The 15,815-nt window shown below is 46.2% G+C and overlaps 1 protein-coding gene across 1 annotated transcript in view; it reads right to left on the bottom strand.

The window, feature by feature from the left end:
- Positions 1-15,815, bottom strand: part of LOC126235361 (pickpocket protein 28-like) — a 174,058-nt gene that overhangs the window by 122,526 nt on the left and 35,717 nt on the right. Inside the window, exon 2 of the mRNA XM_049944083.1 lies at positions 14,669-14,863. Coding sequence (XP_049800040.1) covers positions 14,669-14,863 — 195 coding nt within the window. The remainder of the gene's footprint in view (positions 1-14,668; positions 14,864-15,815) is intronic.

The raw sequence follows: 15,815 nt of genomic DNA, 5'->3' as shown, positions 1-15,815 counted from the left end.
CATCACACACATCCATGCCCGAGGCAGGATTCTAACCTGCGACCTTAGTATCCGCGTGGTTCCGGACTGAAGCGCCTAGTACCTCTCGGCCACCGCGGTCGGCCAGCTTTTTAGAGTAGATAACTACACTCCTGGAAATTGAAATAAGAACACCTGAATTCATTGTCCCAGGAAGGGGAAACTTTATTGACACATTCCTGGGGTCACACTGACAGAACCACAGGCACATAGACACAGGCAACAGAGCATGCACAATGTCGGCACTAGTACAGTGTATATCCACCTTTCGCAGCAATGCAGGCTGCTATTCTCCCATGGAGACGATCGTAGAGATGCTGGATGTAGTCCTGTGGAACGGCTTGCCATGCCATTTCCACCTGGCGCCTCAGTTGGACCAGCGTTCGTGCTGGACGTGCAGACCGCGTGAGACGACGCTTCATCCAGTCCCAAACATGCTCAATGGGGGACAGATCCGGAGATCTTGCTGGCCAGGGTAGTTGACTTACACCTTCTAGAGCACGTTGGGTGGCACGGGATACATGCGGACGTGCATTGTCCTGTTGGAACAGCAAGTTCCCTTGCCGGTCTAGGAATGGTAGAACGATGGGTTCGATGACGGTTTGGATGTACCGTGCACTATTCAGTGTCCCCTCGACGATCACCAGTGGTGTTCGGCCAGTGTAGGAGATCGCTCCCCACACCATGATGCCGGGTGTTGGCCCTGTGTGCCTCGGTCGTATGCAGTCCTGATTGTGGCGCTCACCTGCACGGCGCCAAACACGCATACGACCATCATTGGCACCAAGGCAGAAGCGACTCTCATCGCTGAAGACGACACGTCTCCATTCGTCCCTCCATTCACGCCTGTCGCGACACCACTGGAGGCGGGCTGCACGATGTTGGGGCGTGAGCGGAAGACGGCCTAACGGTGTGCGGGACCGTAGCCCAGCTTCATGGAGACGGTTGCGAATGGTCCTCGCCGATACCCCAGGAGCAACAGTGTCCCTAATTTGCTGGGAAGTGGCGGTGCGGTCCCCTACGGCACTGCGTAGGATCCTACGGTCTTGGCGTGCATCCGTGCGTCGCTGCGGTCCGGTCCCAGGTCGACGGGCACGTGCACCTTCCGCCGACCACTGGCGACAACATCGATGTACTGTGGAGACCTCACGCCCCACGTGTTGAGCAATTCGGCGGTACGTCCACCCGGCCTCCCGCATGCCCACTATACACCCTCGCTCAAAGTCCGTCAACTGCACATACGGTTCACGTCCACGCTGTCGTGGCATGCTACCAGTGTTAAAGACGGCGATGAAGCTCCGTATGCCACGGCTGACGGCGGCGGTGCACAAATGCTGCGCAGCTAGCGCCATTCGACGGCCAACACCGCGGTTCCTGGTGTGTCCGCTGTGCCGTGCGTGTGATCATTGCTTGTACAGCCCTCTCGCAGTGTCCGGAGCAAGTATGGTGGGTCTGACACACCGGTGTCAATGTGTTCTTTTTTCCATTTCCAGGAGTGTATTTTTAGATAATTGCAAAAAGTGTGATGCTACTAATAATATTGTCAAGAGATCATTAAGATATTGAATGAACAGCAAGAGTATCAATACACTTCACTGGGTCGTGCCTGAACCTATTTCTATATCGGTGTTTGACTCTCCATCCTTATATGATATGCGGGCGTCCTCCCTTCAATTCCGTAACAGTCACTATCACTATCTTGAAGCCCTGTCTCTTCTGTTATCCCTACCCTTGTTTTTTTTGTGCCTCATTGTTCCTTCTTCTACTTGTTCGGCAGTCTTCAGTTTTTGCATTACGTAGTAGTTTCTAAGACAGCAAAAACGATACACAACGAAGGGATCATCCGAATGGGAAATAGATCAGTACGTGTAATGTACATGTACGGACAGATGATTAAAGTTTCAAAAAATTGGGTAATTTATTCAAGAGAAACAGCACAAACTGAACACTTTAGTAACGCTTTACCGGCCGTTGGTAGCCGATCGGTTCTAGGCGCTTCAGTCTGGAACCACGCGACCGCTACGGTCGCAGGTTCGAATCCTGCCTCGGGCATGGATGTGTGTGACGTCCTTAGGTTAGTCAGGTTTAAGTAGTTCTAAGTTCTAGGGGACTGATGACCTGAGATGTTAAGTCCCATAGTTCTCAGAGCCATTTGAACCATTTTTGAGTAACGCTTTGGTCTACCATTGACACTTATGTAAGCAGCTGTTTCACTTGGCAATGACTGATAGAGAATGTTGGATGTCCTCCTGGGGGATATGTTCTGTCCAACTGGTTCGTTCGATCGTCTAAATCCCGAGCTGGTTGTAGGGGCCTGTCTATATTGCTCCAAACTTTCTCAATTGGGGAGAGATCCGGAGGCCTCGATTACCAAGGCAGGATTTGGTAACAACGAAGAAAAAACGTAGAAACACTCCCAGCATGTGGGCGAGCTTTATTTTACTGAAATATGAGCCCAGGATGTCTTACAATGAAAGGCTACAAAACAGAGTGTAGAACATCGTCGACGTGCCACTGTGCTGTAAAGATACCACGGATGACAACCAAAAGTATGAAAAGAAAATGGCATCCAGATTATCACTCCTTACTGATGGGCCTCACGGCGGGCTACACTCAATTTGGTATCCAACCGCTGCTCTCCACATGTCTACTGTCTGAAATCTCAATGACGGGAGTACGAGGGGCGCTTGGTAAGTAATGAAACTCATCTTTTTTTTCGGCCAGTTTCGGTTGAAAAAATTAGGAAGTTACTGTGGGACATGGTGGAATTTCCCCACATAAGGCCCTATAGTTGACTTACGTAGCCTTCAAAATGGCGTCTGTAACGGAGGTGAATTCCCGGCAGCGAGCTAAGCTTCTTTTAGCGAAAAACCAGACTATTGTAGATATTCATTGGCTCTTGCAGAGTGTCTATGGAGACCTGGCACTGAACAAGAGCACGGTGAGACGTCAAGGGTGCCGGCGGGCCGCACACATCTGTCACCTCTAGAATGTTAGAACGTGCTAACACTCTCATTCGAGGTGATCGATGGATCACAGACAGCTCACAGCAGAATCCGACGTCTCAGTAGGTAGTGGCAATACAGTCGTACCCCAGTTGGGGTACTCGGAATACTCGGAAGTGTACACCTACTCTGTTCCTCGCCAACTAACGTAAGACCATTTTTTTTGGTCATCAGTAGTCTTCTGACTGGTTTGATGCGGTCCGCCACGATTCCTCTCCTGTGCTAACCTCTTCATCTCAGAGTAGCACTTGCAAGTTACGTCCTCAATTATTTGCTGGATGTATTCCCATATCTTTCTTCTTCTACAATTTTTTCCCTCTACAGCTCCCTCTAGTACCAGGGAAGTCATTCCCTCATTTCTTAAGAGATGTCCTATCATCCTGTACCTTCTCCTAATCAGTGTTTTCCACATTGTCATTTCCTCTCCGATTCTGCGTGGAACATCCTCAATCCTTACCTTAGCAGTCCACCTTATTTTCAACATTCGTCTGTAGCACCACATCTCAAATGCTTCTATTCTCTTCTGTTACGTTTTTCCCACAGTCCATGTTTCACTACCATACAATGCTGCATTCCAGACGTACAGTCTCAGAAGTATCTTCCTCAAATTAAGGTTGATATTTGATATTTGTAGACTTCTCTTGGCCAATAATGCCTTTGTTGCCATAGCTAGTCTGCTTTTGATGTCCTCCTTGTTCCGTCCGCCATTGGTTATTTTACTGCCTAGGTAGCAGAGTTCCTTAACTGCATCTACTTCGTGATCATCGATCCTGATGTTAAGTTTCTCACTCTTCTCATTTCTACTACTTCTCATTACCTTCGTCTTTCTTCGATTTACTCTCAGTCCATGCTCTCTACTCATTAGACTGTTCATTACGTTCAACAGGTCATGTAATTCTTCTTCACTTTCACTCAGGACAGCAATGTCATCAGCGAATCGTATCCTTGATATCGTTTCACTTTGAACTTTAATTCCATTCCTGAACCTTTCTTTTATTTCCATCAGTGCTTCCTCGATGTACAGACTGAACAGTACGGGCGAAAGGTTACATCCTTTTCTGACACCCTTTTCAATAAGAGCACTTCGATCTTGGTCGTCCACTCTTATTACTCCCTCTTGGCTGTTGTACATATTGTATGTTACCCGTCTCTCCTTTTAGTTTACCCCTACTTTCCTCAGAATTTCGAACATTTCCACAATTTTACACTGTCGAACGCATTCTCCTGATCGACAAATATTATGAACGTGTCTTGATATACTTTATTCTTGCTTCCTTTGCTAACCGCTACGTCAGAATTGCCTCTCTCGTGCCTTTACCTTTCCTAAATCCAAAGTGATAGTCATCTAGCGCATCCTCAATATTTTTTTCCCATTCTTCTGTGTATTATTCTTGTCAGCAACTTGGATGCATGAGCTTTTAAGCTGATTGTGCGGTAATTTCCCCCACTTGTCAGCTCTTAACGTCTTCAGAATTGTGTGGATGATGCTTCTTCGAATGTAAGATAGTGTATCGCCCGTCTTACATTCTAAACAGCAACGTGAATAGTCGTTTTGTTGCCACTTCCCCTAATGATTTTAGAAATTTTGGTGCAATGTTATCTATCCGTAGTGCTTTATTTGACCTTAAGTCCTCCAAAGCTGTGTTAAATTCTGATTCTAACACTCGATCCCCTATCTCTTCTAAATCGACTCCTGTCTCTTCTCCTATCATACTAGACAAATCTCCCCCCTCATAGAGGCTTTCAATGTATTCTTTTCACCTGTCCGTTCTCTCCTCTGCATTTAGCATGGAATTCCCGTTGTGCTCTTAATGTTATCACCCTTACTCTTAATGGTTCAAATGGCCCTGAGCACTATGGGACTCAACTGCTGTGGTCATCAGTCCCCTAGAACTTAGAACTACTTAAACTTAACTAACCTAAGGACATCACACACAGCCATGCCCGAGGCAGGATTCGAACCTGCGACCGTAGCAGTCGCACGGTTCCGGACTGCGCGCCTAGAACCGCGAGACCACCGCGGCCGGCCTTACTCTTAATGACTTTCCTGTATGCTGAGTCTGTGCTTCCGACAATTATTTCTTTTTCGAAGTCGTCACATTTTTCCTGCAGCCAATTCGTGTTAGCTTCCCTGCACTTCCTATTTATTTCATTCCTCAGCGACCTGTATTTCTGTATTCCTTTTTTGCCCCGGAACACTTTTGTACTTCCTCCTTTCGTCGATCAGTTGAAGTATTTCTTGTTACCCATTGTTTCTTCGCAGTTACCTTCTTTGTACCTATGTTTTCCTTCCCAACATCTGTGATGGCCCTTTTTAGAGGTGTACATTCCTCTTCAACTGTAGTGCCTGCTGAAGTATTCCTTACTGCTGTATTTACGGCTTTAGAGAACGTCAAGCGTATCTCGTCATTCCTTAGTACTTCCGTATCCCACTTCTTTGCGTATTGATTCTTTCTGACTAATGTCTTAAATTTCAGTCTACTCTTCATCACTACTATATTGTGATCTGAGACTATGTTTGCTCCTGGGTACACCTTACAATCTAATATCTGATTTCGGAATCTCTGTCTGACCATAATGTAATCTAACTGAAATCTTCCCGTATCACCCGGCCTTTTCCAAATATACCTCCTCCTCTTGTGATTCTTGAACAGAGTATTCGCTATTACTAGTTGAAACTTGTTACAGAACTCAATTAGGCTTTCTCCTGTCACATTCATTTCCCAAGCCCATATTCTCCTGTAACCTTTTCTTCTACTCCTACCCCTACAACTGCATTCCAGTCTCCCCACACTATTAGATTTTCATATTCCTTTACATACAGTATTACCTCTTCAATATCCTCATACACTTTCCCTATATCTTCATCTTCAGCTTGCGACGTCGGCATGCATAAGACCATAAAGAGCTTAGAAGGACCAAACGTGCAGAGTTCCTTGCGCGTTACGAGGCTGTTGGTGACAATTTTTGTCGAATATCGTCACAGGCGATGAAACATGGGTTCATCACATCGAACCTGAAACAGTGGGCAATCCATGAGTTCAAAGCTGTAACCTCAGCAGGTGAAGTCATGGCGATGGTCTTCTGGGACTCTATAAGTGTCATTCCGTTTATTTCCTCTACCATGGTGCAACGATCAACTCTTAAGTGCAGTGCATTTGAAGAATCAGCGTGTTCATCGCCAAGAAATGGAATCGAACTTCTCCTGCCCCATGACAACGCAAGGCCTCACACAATTCTGTGCAACCGAGACGACCTCACAAAACTCCACTTGACTGTTCTTCCTCATTCACCCTAAAGTCTGGATTTCGATCCTTCCGTCATCTTCTCTTCGTCCCAATGAAGGATGCACTCCACGGAAGCAGTCCAAACATGATGGAGATGTTGCTGATGCAATACGTTGGATCCGACGTCAGTGATACCATGCTGGCCTGCAGGCCCTCCCAGTAAGGTGGCGTAAGGCTGTCGCACTGGGCAGAGATTATGTTAAAAATATAGTTTTGTAACCCAAAGATTGGGTTATAATATGGTTTATTCGAATTCTGAGTAAAACCAATCTGCTTTCAGTAAAAAATGTATTTCATTACTAACTGAACGCCTCTCCTTGAATTGTCTTCAGCGATGACTCCCATTTCGTATTGAGCCACCATATGCCCTTCCCTTGAGTCCATTAACACAATATTTCTCTTTCGTACAGTACGCAAATCTTGTAATTTGCTTTTCAGTTACATATACAAAAATTTAAACCATGTTTATCAATTTTAGATATTTGGACGGCAGATTTTCTAAAATTTAGCTACTCAGTGTCCGGTCTTCTTCAGATGCAACATATAGTTTACCCAGATAAGCAGTGTCTTATATTTAGCACATTGTATGATCTTTTTTGTATTTCTGTCCCACTTTCTCCGTTGTAAAAGGAACTAATTTATAATTTGTCGAATAAAAAAATACTTTTATTAAACTAAGAAGTAAGTGAATTTTTATATCTTCATTCTTTGCAGGCAGCTTAGTACAAGATCTTAGGGAAGCTAGAAGAAGATAAAATACATTTCTTATGCCACTGAAAGTTATCAAATATCTAAAGAGATACGTTATTTGGAAATAAATTGTGTCTTTCTTTAATAGTTTTCACTGGAATACGAGTAAGAAATTTATTTCTTTACTGTCGAATGTCTGTGTCATACTTATTTTGAAAGACAACTTACATTCCCATAATAAGTACATTTATATGTATATTCAAAGGTCTTATGAAGACACCAAGACAAAGAAAAAAAGGGAAAAATGTAACAAATCATACAGGAATTGGACAAAAATATGGGAACACCAAAAACACAAAAAATGAAACACATTTCCATGCCTAATACGGTATAGGAAATCCGTTGCCACTAAAAACAGCTTCCATTTGTCACGGAATGTATAAATACAGCTCCTGGATGGTTTTTAAGGGGCTCTAATACCATTGTCCTTCCAAAACAGCGGCAAGTACAGGTAACGACACTGAAGATGGATAGTTAACAGCAATCCTTATTTCCAAAGTAGACAAGAAAGGCTCAATGAAATTGTGGTATCCTCGAGAGCTGCCACAATTCAACCTCGTGCTCACAAAATCAGTCCTGGATGATACGAGCTATGTGAACAGTGACCCTGTATTCTAGTTATATAATATCACCATTGGGGAACAATCACTGCACCTTGGGATGAACCCTATGGGCCTCCCCCTGTCGGTTTGTTGTCCAGAGTATGCTCAAAGTGTTCCTGCCTGTCGTAAGAGACGACTAAAAGGATCTCTTACTTTTGGACCTATTAAGTTATGGTCCTCTTTTAGGGATTGGCTTCCACATTTTAAAAATTTTTCGGAAGGGCAGGGAAGGACCCTACATGGTGCATCACGTATCCACCGTGTGCTGAGACCTTCTGCATCTTCATTGTCATGGCTTTGCAACTTCACCCATAACCCAACTATTTGATCTTATAGAGTGCACCATCTACATCCGTTGTCTGCTGTCCTCTTTTGTGCACCATTTACATCTGTTGCCTGCTGTCCTCTCTCTCCCCCCAAATTAATATTGGATTTCTTTGCACCCATGGTAGCCAGTCTGTCGTTTAGGCACTGTCATGTACCCAATTGGTCAACCTGCTGATGCTTGACTTGCAAACTCCCTGTGCATGCCAACTAGTAGATGCTTAACAGGAGCATCTCAGCAATAGTCATATTGTGAGTTGACCTTTGCTGAGGCTGGGTGGTAACCATGGGGGGGGGGGGGGGGGGGGAGCCCCTGGTCAGCATCATGGTGGATGACCTGCAATGAAGTGGACTATCTGGTGCTAGTGACCAAATGGCCCCAGCAGTCCCTAAGAATGGAAAGGCAGTCTGCAGTTTAGAGAAGTATGACCACAAATCGTTCCCCTCCCTTGCTACACCAAGGGGGGAATGTAGGACTATGGAAAAAAGAGAGCCCTATTCATCTCAGTATTTAGTCTGCAAACAATTCTCCTACAAAGCCTCTATTTTTACTTGAAAACCTGGAGAGCAAGTTTGGGAAGGCGGTTCCACTCCAAAATGAGAAATGGGTGAGTCCTGATTCAGACAGCATCCCCAGCCCAGTCACGGGCTGTGCTCGCCTGTGACAAACTGGCAGATATTCCTGTTTAGGTCACACCCTCCCCCCCCCCCCCCCCCCCCCCCCCGCATAAAAACCTAAACATGGTCCAGAGGTTTATTTTCCGTCGAGATCTCCCACTGCAGTCCGACGGCGATCTAAGCGCCAATTCAGAACGACAGGGTGTTCATCTGGCCTGTCTATAAGGGACCAAAAGATAGGGATACTACCAGTGCCTTCATCTTGGTTTCTGAGGGTCCTTTGTTACCTGAAAAGGCCAAGGTGATATGTAATGATGTATACATGTAAAGGCTGCGGACGTCCAATACATCTGAATACTCCTTGTGCCCCTCCTCCCACCATTGTCAACTATGGAGAGGACCGCTTCCCCTGCTCGCTGGAATGCATGGTAACCGGAAAGGAGAGGAAAATTATGGACAGAGTGACTTAATGAGAGGCTTCTTGAAGAAATATGAAAGGTTGAACTTTCAGATGCTACCATCTTACTCTGCAGCTTCAATGACATCGTCCTCACTGGCGACAGTAGCCCCCTTGTCTAAGCCTCCTACAGTTGGTCCTGAGGGCTACCTGACTATGTTCCCACCCTTCCATTGTTTCCAAAGCACCTGCTTTAGGAGCATTACCCCAAACGCCAGGGACATCACTCTGAGCCAGAGAAGCAACAGTCTTCTGCAGTTCCTTTGGACTGTAAGGTCTCCTTCCCTTCTCCCCCACCCCATACCAAAGGGGGTGACCTCAGAAGTGGCTGAAGGAGCAACAAGCTGCTGGTGAGAAGGGCTTCACAGTCTTCATCTGTCTTCAGAGAAACCCTCCCAGCAAGCCCCTAAAGTGCAGCGAGAGGGCAAACAGTCCAAGAAGAAGACTGTCAAGATAGGTTAGACTTCTGGGGCCCTCGTACCACCACTCCCTACCACATACGCGTCATTTTAGCAAACTACAAGAATCTGGTATCCAGGAATACAAACCCCACCATTTGTGGCTATTGGAGGTATTACAAAAATCGTAATCATTATAACATTGTGTCAGGTGAAGTATATATATATATGTCCTCACGTCTGTATGTAGCAAACCTGTGCCCCATCAAACATGTTTAGAAGCTGTGGCTGCCAGGGTGAGGACAACGCAGGACACTACCATCTCCAATATCTACCTTCCTCCAAATGGTGACACCACAACACAGGTTGATCCACTAATTTCTCAACTCCCCCCAACTTTCCTGATTTTGCGTGATTCCAACGCTCTCAACCCTTTGTGGGGTGGAACCAAGATTACTGGCTGTGGTAAAGAGGTCACTCGACTTCTAGCTTCTAAATACAGGTGCCCACACTCAGTGTGGCACATATTCAGCCAATGATCTCTCCATTTGCAGTTCTGGCATTATACCTTCTATCCCCTGGAGATCTCACAATGACTTGTGTGATAGTGATCACTTTCCACTCTTTCTGTCCCTCCCCCCTCACCTGGATGCTTGTCCAGATGGGCTCCCACTAGGGCTGACTGGGAGGCTTTCACCTCTTCTACCACTGCTGGATCTCCACCCATTGCATGGCAACATTGATGAGTTGATCCCAACATTGTTTCTGCACCTGAATCGGCAATCCTTTGTTCCTCAGGTTGTCCTTGGTGGTCGCTAAAAATTGCAGAGGCCATTAAAGGCCATAGGTGTGCTCTCCAACATCATAAGCGGCACCTACCCCAGGAGCACCTCATTGCCTTCAAATGACTCCATGCCCAGGTCTGTCAACTAAAGAAATAACAGAAGCAGGTCTGTTTGGAACGATATGTGTCTCCCAAACGACTGTGAATCTTTCCTTCCCAGGTTTGGACTAAGATCAGGCCCCCTTATGGATCCCTGTAGGTATACCTGGAATTTCCACGAATGGAACCATCTAAAAAATGGCTCTGAGCACTATGGGACTCAACTGCTGTGGTCATAAGTCCCCTAGAACTTAGAATTACTTAAACCTAACTAACCTAGGGACATCACACACATCCATGCCCGAGGCAGGATTCGAACCTGCGACCGTAGCGGTCGTGCGGTTCCAGACTGTAATGCCTTTAACCGCTCGGCCTCTCCGGCCGGCAAGGAACCATCTATACCGACCGAGACGCAATCCTAGAGCGTTTTTCTGGGAATTATTATTGAACCTCTGTGTCTCCCGTGAAACAGCCTGACACTCTGAACCATATAATTTCTTGGTGCCATTGCACACTGTCCTGACACGTCGCCTGGGCGAGAGTACATCCATCCCCAAACGCTTAAACATCTCTCAGCAGATTAGCAGCGCCACCTCCTTGCTGTCTTAAGCCGCATCCGGAACGTGGGCGAATTTCCGTCGCAATGACGTGAAAGTGCTAAAACCCAGCAATAACTTGTTAGATGTGAATATCCATCATCCGATTAGCCTTTGCATCGTTCTGTGAAGCTGCTCAAATGTATGATTAATTGGCTGTTGTGTTAGCTCATTGAGTCTCGGGGCCCTCTGGTTCCAACCTAGGGTGGCTTTTGCCATGGTCACTCCATCGCTGACAACTTGGTATGACTGGAGCCCACCATCTGATTGGCCTTTTTCCGCTATCTTATTGCTGGGTCATCTTGACGAATGCCTATGACACACTTGGCGACATCACTTTCTGACTACATTACCCAAGTGGGGTGTCCGGGGCCCACTCTCAATTTTTATAGAGAAATTTTGTCGCTCAACACCTTCAGTATGCTGCACACATTCCCCCTCCCCCTTGCCGCCTGTACTTCTCTCTTGCCCCAGGAGGTTGTTTACAGGGATGGCTTTATGACTGGTGGTCACATTGAGTCCTCTTATGTTCATGCAGAACATACTGAACAGCGCTCCTTGCCAGGTGGGAGCAGTGTTTTCACTGAAGAGCTGGTAGCCATCTCTCGCGCTCTTGAGCATATCTGTTCCTGCGCTGGGGAGTCTTTCCTCACTTGTAGCGATTCCTTGACCACATCTCGTTGGTCTGTCCAAATTTAGCGGCGCTGAGGTTCTACTTATGGTGTTAGGTGACAGTGCCTCAATGGATGATCTAGTTTTAAGTTTTATTCGAGAGGGGTGTTATTATCACTCAGTCTAATTGTGGGTGTGTGGCCTTTTCCCTGAGGAATTCACCCTACCTCCATTTTTAACTCTTCCTCACTCCCTCCGGGGCTGTCTGTTTGACTTGGTGTTCGTCTCTTCACCATCGGAGTTTCTCTTGCCTTCAGTTCTTAGGCTGGAGATTTTAATGTGTTGCAGAGTGGCTGGCTCATCTCTTTACTACTCTTGCAATCGGCCAGCCCAGACCATCTGCTATGCTGTTTTAACACCTACCACTTTCTCCTTTTTAGTTAAAGCTTCCAGTTTTGGCTTGCTTCTTTCGTTTCCTCCTTCCGTGTGGTTTCAAATTTAGATTTACTTACCTTTCACAGATATCAGGCGATAGGATTCTTTTGGGGTATGCTTTTACGCTTTTCATCCGTGAACTGTGTGACACGGAAGGAGGGACTGATAACCAATCAGTTTTGTCCTTTTACTCCACAAACCAACCGACCTACCTTATCAGCCAAAATGGTTACAGAATCCTTGGCAGTAATGAGATCTTGCAGAATACCCATGGGGTCCACTGAATACCAAGTCATCATTGAACGCTCCGCCGTGTTCCATGCTTGGGACGTAAACTCGGCAAGAATTTGGAAACAGTGTGAAATAAGTGTCAAGCGACCCAACGACTTTCTTCCTTTAATCGATAGGCCAGGTTTGATGACTTCGACACCACGTTTTCCCTATTATGAGTATTTGCATTACTAATGTGTGGTTCTGGAATTCCTGATCGCCTTGGAATTCCAAGCTTACGGAGCCCCATTCATGTTATTTTGGTGCTCACAATGTTTGTGACTGGACCACTCAGCTGTGCAGTGACCTTTGCAGCTGTCGTCCTCTTATTTTTCTTCACAATTCTTGTCAGCGACCGTTCGTCACGCTCAGTCAACATACACCGCATTGAGAGTTATCAAATGATGTTTTTCCGCTTTCCCAGTATGCGTGTAACTGACACGGTGCCTCTCGAAACACCGAACACATCGGCCACTTTGGTTACGGAAATACTCACCACAAAATCAAGAGCGACTCTCCCACATGAGAACTCACATTTTTCCTTTTGAGTCGTCATTTGACTGGTTTGATGCCAGCCGCCACGATTTCCTCTCCTGTGCGAAAGAGTGGCGCTTGAAACCTATGTCCTCAGTTATTTGTTGGATGTATCCCAATCTGTGCCTTCCTCAACAGTTTTTACTCTCAACAGTTCCCTCTAGTACAAATGAAGTTATTATGTTATGTCTTAACGCATATCCTATCATACTGTCCGTTCTTGTTAGTGTTTTCCACATATTCCTTTCCTCACCGATTCTGAGGAGAACCTCCTCGTCCCTTACCTTATCAGTCCAACTAATTTCAAGGATCTCCTGTAGCACCATACCTCTAATGCTTCGATTGTCTTCTGTTTCGGTTTTCCCATAGTAGATGTCTCACCCAGCTTCGCTTAGCTCCAACATGAATCACTCACAACTACATAGAGCACTGTTCTGACCACGACTGATCCTTGCAACGTCTTGAGAACACTACACTGTTTACGTTGGTGCTTAATACGACAATGCAATCTGCAGGTTTGGTTTGCATCTTCATTTACGTTCAAGCATGTATTTCTCCTGGTTTTTCCGTATTTTTGTCGAACCCCTGTGTGTCGGTACTACGGAAAAAATATCTCGAACTGGGACTGTTCTCACGTTACGTGATCTTCGTCGGCTAATGGATGAATGAAATTTGAGGCAAGTACACGGCTCGCCTATAAATTGGTACCATCTACATCTACATTTATACTCCGCAAGCCGCCCAACGGTGTGTGGTGGAGGGCACTTTACGTGCCACTGTCATTACCTCCCTTTCCTGTTCCAGTCGCATATGGTTCGCGGGAAGAACGACTGCCTGTAACCCCCCGTGCGTGCTCGAATCTCTCTAATTTTACATTCGTGATCTCCTCGGGAGGTATAAGTAGGGGGAAGCAATACCTCATCCAGAAACGCACCCTCTCGAAACCTGGACAGCAAGCTACACCGCGATGCAGAGCGCCTCTCTTGCAGAGTCTGCCACTTGAGTTTGCTAAACATCTCGGTAATGCTATCACGCTTACCAAATAACTGTGTTACGAAACGCGCCGCTCTTCTTTGGATCTTCTCTCTCTCCTCCGTCAACCCCACCTGGTACGGATCCAACACTGTTGAGCAATACTCAAGTATAGGTCGAACGAGTGTTTTGTAAGCCACCTCCTTTGTTGATGGACTACATTTTCTAAGGACTCTCCCAATGAATCTCAGCCTGGCACCCGCCTTCCCAACAATTAATTTTATATGATCATTCCACTTCAAATCGTTCTGTAAGCATACTCCCAGATTTTTACAGAAGTAACTGCTACCAGTGTTTGTTTGGCTATCATATAATCATAGAATAAAGGATCCTTCTATGTATTCGCAATACATTACATTTGTCTATGTTAAGGGTCAGTTTCCTCTCCCTGCACCAAGTGCCTATCCGCTGCAGATCTTCCTGAGTTTCGCTGCAATTTTCTAATTCTGCAACTTTTCTGTATACTACAGCATCATCCACGAAAAGTGGCATGGAACTTCCGGGACTATCTACTAGGTCATTTATATATATTGTGAAAAGCAATGGTCCCATAACACTCCCCTGTGGCACGCCAGAGGTTACTTTAACGTCTGTAGACGTCTCTCCAATGAGAACAGCATGCTGTGTTCTGTTTGCTAAAAACTCTTCAATCCAGCCACATAGCTGATCTGACATTCCGTAGGCTCTTACTTTATCAGGCGACAGTGCGGAACTGTATCGAACGCCTTCCGGAAGTCAAGGAAAATGGCATCTACCTGGGAGCCTGTATCTAATATTATCTGGGTCTCATGAACAAGTCGCGTGCGGCTGTGATCAGTACGTAAAGGCGATCTGTCCGGTAGGTTACCTCTCCGCGACGGGCCGCTGGACGTCGCCGACGTATCGCAGGCCGTGCATGCTGGTGCTGCGGCAGTACTCGGACACGTGGGCCACGCACCGCAGCACGGCCGGATCGCTCTGCTCGCGGGGCTGCGCGCCGCACGTGCACGCCTGCTCCACGCGGGGCACGCCTGCCTCCAGCTGCTTCTCTGACTTCTCGCCTCTGGAAGCGACAACCAGACCACACCACAGTAAGTAAGGGCAACATCTGCTTTTTAGTGCGTACTGGACGATTATCGGCTCATAGCTAGAAAAGTACAGGTACAGTCTTAAGAGCTACATTTGGTAATGGAAAAAGATACAAATGACACAACCACTCACACATGCTACCCGAGATATCTGCCACACCCTCCACATGTCCTAAATCTTTCTCCAAATCACTTGAATCTCCTGGTCGAGTGGGGTAAAACGTGGAAACTTCAGGTAGGCTACACCCACAGAAATACGTGAAAACTTCAAGTATATAGACGGCGAAATCAAGCCACCACCTGTGACTGAATTGTTCCATGATCCCTTCCCTCAGCTTTCCACACCTACAATCGACGAATTCATCTAATTAACGCAGTACAGTGTTCAGTACCAATCCTTCACAGAAAAGAGATATGGAATTCAACCCTCCGTGAAATCCGACGCAAAGCCAGACACGAACTAAAACTACTGCCACACCATATCTGGAATCCCCGACACTAAATCAGCTGAAGGCTATGGGGTACAAAGGCCCCTCACTACGTTACCTCTCATTCGGCTACAACAGACGTTAAGGTGTATACACAGCTCACAAGGAATTACGACAGTCCACATAACCAGCCACATAAATATCTAGGTCTTTCGAGTAAGGCGGATAGTAGGAGGAGACCAGCAACATGAGACAACAGGCGAGAGCGACCATTATGAGGGTGCGAAGTAATCGTCACAGTACATGTTACACCCTATGGATATGTGTTCAAATGTGTTTGAATTCCTAAGGGACCAAACTGCTGTGGTCATCGGTCCCTAGACTTACACGTTATTTAAACTAACTTATGCTAAGAACAATACACACACACCCATACCCGGGGGCGGACTCGAACCTCCGGCGGGAGGGACATTCTATGGAAAATGTTGTTATGATATGG

The sequence above is a fragment of the Schistocerca nitens genome, chromosome 2, assembly GCF_023898315.1.
Source record: "Schistocerca nitens isolate TAMUIC-IGC-003100 chromosome 2, iqSchNite1.1, whole genome shotgun sequence".
In the NCBI taxonomy this organism is placed as follows: domain Eukaryota; kingdom Metazoa; phylum Arthropoda; class Insecta; order Orthoptera; family Acrididae; genus Schistocerca; species Schistocerca nitens.
The sequence above is the reverse complement of the archived record's forward strand: the minus strand, read 5'-3'. Positions and strand labels throughout refer to the sequence as shown.